Source organism: Colobus angolensis, unplaced genomic scaffold, assembly GCF_000951035.1.
Source record: "Colobus angolensis palliatus isolate OR3802 unplaced genomic scaffold, Cang.pa_1.0 Scaffold303, whole genome shotgun sequence".
NCBI classification, from domain to species: domain Eukaryota; kingdom Metazoa; phylum Chordata; class Mammalia; order Primates; family Cercopithecidae; genus Colobus; species Colobus angolensis.
In genome coordinates, this window is record NW_012116300.1 from 366317 (window position 1) to 369887 (window position 3571).

Consider the following 3571-nt stretch of genomic DNA (forward strand, 5'->3'; position numbering starts at 1 on the left):
GGTTCAAGCGCTTATCCTGTCTCAGTCTCCCGAGTAACTGGGATTACAGGCATGTGCCACCACACCCAGCTAATTTTTGTATTTTTAGTAGAGATGGGGTTTCACCATGTTGGCCAGGCTGGTCTCGAACTGCTGACCTCAAGTGATCCACCCACCTTGGTATCCCAAAGTGCTGGGATTACGGGTGTGAGCCACTGCACCCAGCCTCTTCTCTCCATTTTAAGGCTGAATCATATTCTGTGGGATGGACAGACCATGATGTGTTGATCCATTCACCCAGTGACGGCCATTTGGGTTGTCTCCACTTTTTGGTTACATGAATAACGCTGCTGTGAACACTGGTGCCTGTTTTCAATTCTTTTGAGTATGTATCTAGGAATGGAATTGCTAGGTCACATGGTCAACCCATGTTTAACCTGTTAAGGACCTGCCAGACCATGTTCCACAGAGAGCGGACCATTTTGCATTCCCATCAGCACTGTTGCAGTTTCTCCATATTCTCACCGACACTTGGATCCTGTGTCTTTCAGCTGTAATGAGGATGAGTGATGATCCTGTTGTGGTTATTCAGAGAGCTTGTTCCCAGCTGGCAGGCAAATGCTCAGCAACCCAAAGAAAAACCTAAGCTCCAGGCAGTGGTGCAAAGGGTCGACTGCTCTCCCTGCATGGTGGGCAGTGAGGGCACATAGCGGTCAGAACCCCTTGCTCCATAGAGGTGCCCCCACTGCAGAGAGGGTTCAGGCCCCTGGGTTCCAGCTTCTGTTCCATCAGTGATGCGCCTCTTCTTGTCTCTGCAGCCTCCAGGGCAACACTGTCAGGGATGATGGGGCCAGGTCCATGGCTGAGGCCTTGGCCTCCAACCGGACCCTTTCCGTGCTGCAGTGAGTGGACACGTCTCCTCTCTCCTCTCCTCTCTCCCCCTTCTCTCCCTTCTCCCTCCTCCTCCAAGGGCCTCACTGCCTATTACCTGCTAGGAAGAATGGATGGGGCTAGGACCTGAGGCCTTCTGACCCATCTGGATGGCCTCTGGAAAACCTGATGCCCACTGCTTTTCAAGAGAGCAGGTGTTAGGGAAATAATTAAAAATAAAACCTCCAGGCTGTGTGCAGGGACTCACGCCTGTAATCCCAGTACTTTAGGAGGCCAAGGCAGGCGGATCACTTGAGGTCAGGAGTTTGAGACCAGCCAGGCCAAAATAGTGAAACACCGTCTCTACTAAAAAAATAAAAATAAAAATAAATAACCAGGCGGGGTGGTGCAAGCCTGTAATCCTAGCTACTCGGGAGGCTAAGTTGAGAGAATCGCTGGAACCTGGGAGGCAGAGGGTGCAGTGAGCTGAGACTGTGCCACTGCACTCCAGCCTGGGCGACAGCAAGACTCTGTCTCAAAAAATAAAATTAAAAAATAAAATAAAATAATAAAATATAAAATACCTCCTACCAACCCACAAATGTAGGAAAGAATACAACAATGAGTCGATAAACATTAAACTGACTTCACGGTGCATCAGGGCAACCCACCAATGAGAGTGTAAAGAGAGAAAGCTCGCTTTTCTAGAGCCAAGCAGATGTCCTCAGGCAAGAGGGCCAGGCAGCACCATTTGCCGTTTATCCTAAATATACTGGATAAATGGAGTGGCCATTTGTGGTCCCTAATTGCCTTTATCCAAAGGAAAAGTAAAGCTTCTTTTATCTTTTTGACACGCAGGTACTTTGGAGCTTCAAGCCAGATGCCTAGCCTAATTCCCACGAAGGCAGGGAAAGAGGGACTCTATCTTCCTTAATGTTTACATTTCAAAGAGATGGCTCCAAGCCCTTACAAAAGACATTCCCAGGCTGTGAAACTGGCCAGAGGCTGATTTTGCTTTTAAAAAGATTTACATACCTCTTAAAGGGACAGAGGCAGCATGTGCAACCTCAAGTTTTTCTCAGGAAATGCTCTAAGAAAATGGGGGTGGTGGGCAGTCTCTTTCCTTTTTGGAACCAGGGAAAATTACTTTTTTTAAGATTTGTATTTAGCCTCACACAGGAGAGGTCCTGCCTGTCTGTCCTTGTAGGATGAGGACAGGGTTTCTCCTGTGCTGTCTCCCTCCACTAGATTTAGTACAAGAGGAAGTAGCTTTTTCAGAAGAGGAACCTAAGCCAGGGTATCCCTAGGGAGGTTTTTTTTTTTTCCTTTTTTCTTTTTTTTTTTTTGAGACGGAGTCTCCCTCTATTGCCGGCTGGAGTGCTGGCAATAGAGGTGGATCTCGCCTCACTGCAACCTCTGCCTCCCTGGTTCAAGTGATTCTCCTGCCTCAGCCTCCCAAGTTGCTGGCACTACAGGTGCACACCACCATGCCCCACTAATTTTTGTATTTTTAGTAGAGACGGAGTTTCACCATGTTGGCCAAGATAGTCTCGATCTGTTGACCTTGTGATCCGCCCACCTTGGCCTCCCAAAGTCCTGGGATTACAGGCGTGAGCCACTGTACCCGGCCCCTAGGGAGGTTTCTTGGGGTGGGAGGCAGCCTGCTGGTCTAGATGGGAAGCAGACTGGCGGGTGAGGCACCACAGAGACTTGTCCATGGAGTTCCCCACTCGGGAGGTTGTTGGGCATTATCAGCTGATAATCTGATCTCTGCTTTCTACCCGTTGCAAGGGAGGTTCAGTTGCTCTGACCCCTTACTCTCCCTCATCATAATGTCGGTCTATTATCACTTACGCAACAATCCAAAGACCTATCTGGAGAACCCCCTCCCCACCTGCTCCAGTAAATGAAGAGGGCACACTAGTTGTCCCTGACCTTGAATGTTGGTCTGGGAATGGCTGTGACCAGCCTTTCTAAAGGACCCCTCTCTTTTCTCCCACAGCCTGCAGAAGAACAGCATCGGGCCCATGGGAGCCCAGCGGATGGCAGATGCCTTGAAGCAGAACAGGAGTCTGAAAGAGCTCATGTGAGACATATGAAAGGCCCACACTAGTATCCTCAGTGTCCAGCACGATGCCCAACCCAGCACAAGTATTTGTGAGCCTGAGGATGGATGGATGGATGGATGGATGGGTGAATGGATGGACAGATGGGTGAATGGATGGATGGGTGGGTAGGTGGATGGGTGGCTGGGTAAATGGATGGATGGATGGATGGATGAATGGATGGATGGATGGATGGATGAATGGGTGAATGAATGGATACACTGATGATGGATGGATGGATGCGTGGACTGACGGATGAGTGAGTGGATGGATGGATGGATGGTTAAATGGGTGTTTGGGTGGGTGGATGGATGGATGGATGGGTAGGGGTGGATGGGTAGGTAGGTGAGTGGATGGATGGATGGATGGGTGAACGGATGAATGAATCGATAAATGAATGAGTGGATGGATGGATGAGTGGATTGATGGATGGGCAAATGGATAGATGGATGTATGGTTGAATGAATGAGTGGATGAATGGCTGAGTGGAATGGATGGATGGGTGGATGAGTGGATGGATAAATGAATTGATGGGTGAGTGGACTGATGGATGGGTGAATGGATGGATGTGTGGATGGATGGCTGGGTGGGTGGGTGTGTGGATGGATGGCTGGGTG

General features: G+C 49.4%; 1 protein-coding gene across 1 annotated transcript in view; it reads left to right on the forward strand.

Annotated features, from left to right (window-relative positions):
* Positions 1 to 3571, forward strand: part of NLRC3 (NLR family, CARD domain containing 3) — a 57342-nt gene that overhangs the window by 41004 nt on the left and 12767 nt on the right. Inside the window, exons 7-8 of the mRNA XM_011950182.1 lie at positions 798 to 881; positions 2852 to 2935. Coding sequence (XP_011805572.1) covers positions 798 to 881; positions 2852 to 2935 — 168 coding nt within the window. The remainder of the gene's footprint in view (positions 1 to 797; positions 882 to 2851; positions 2936 to 3571) is intronic.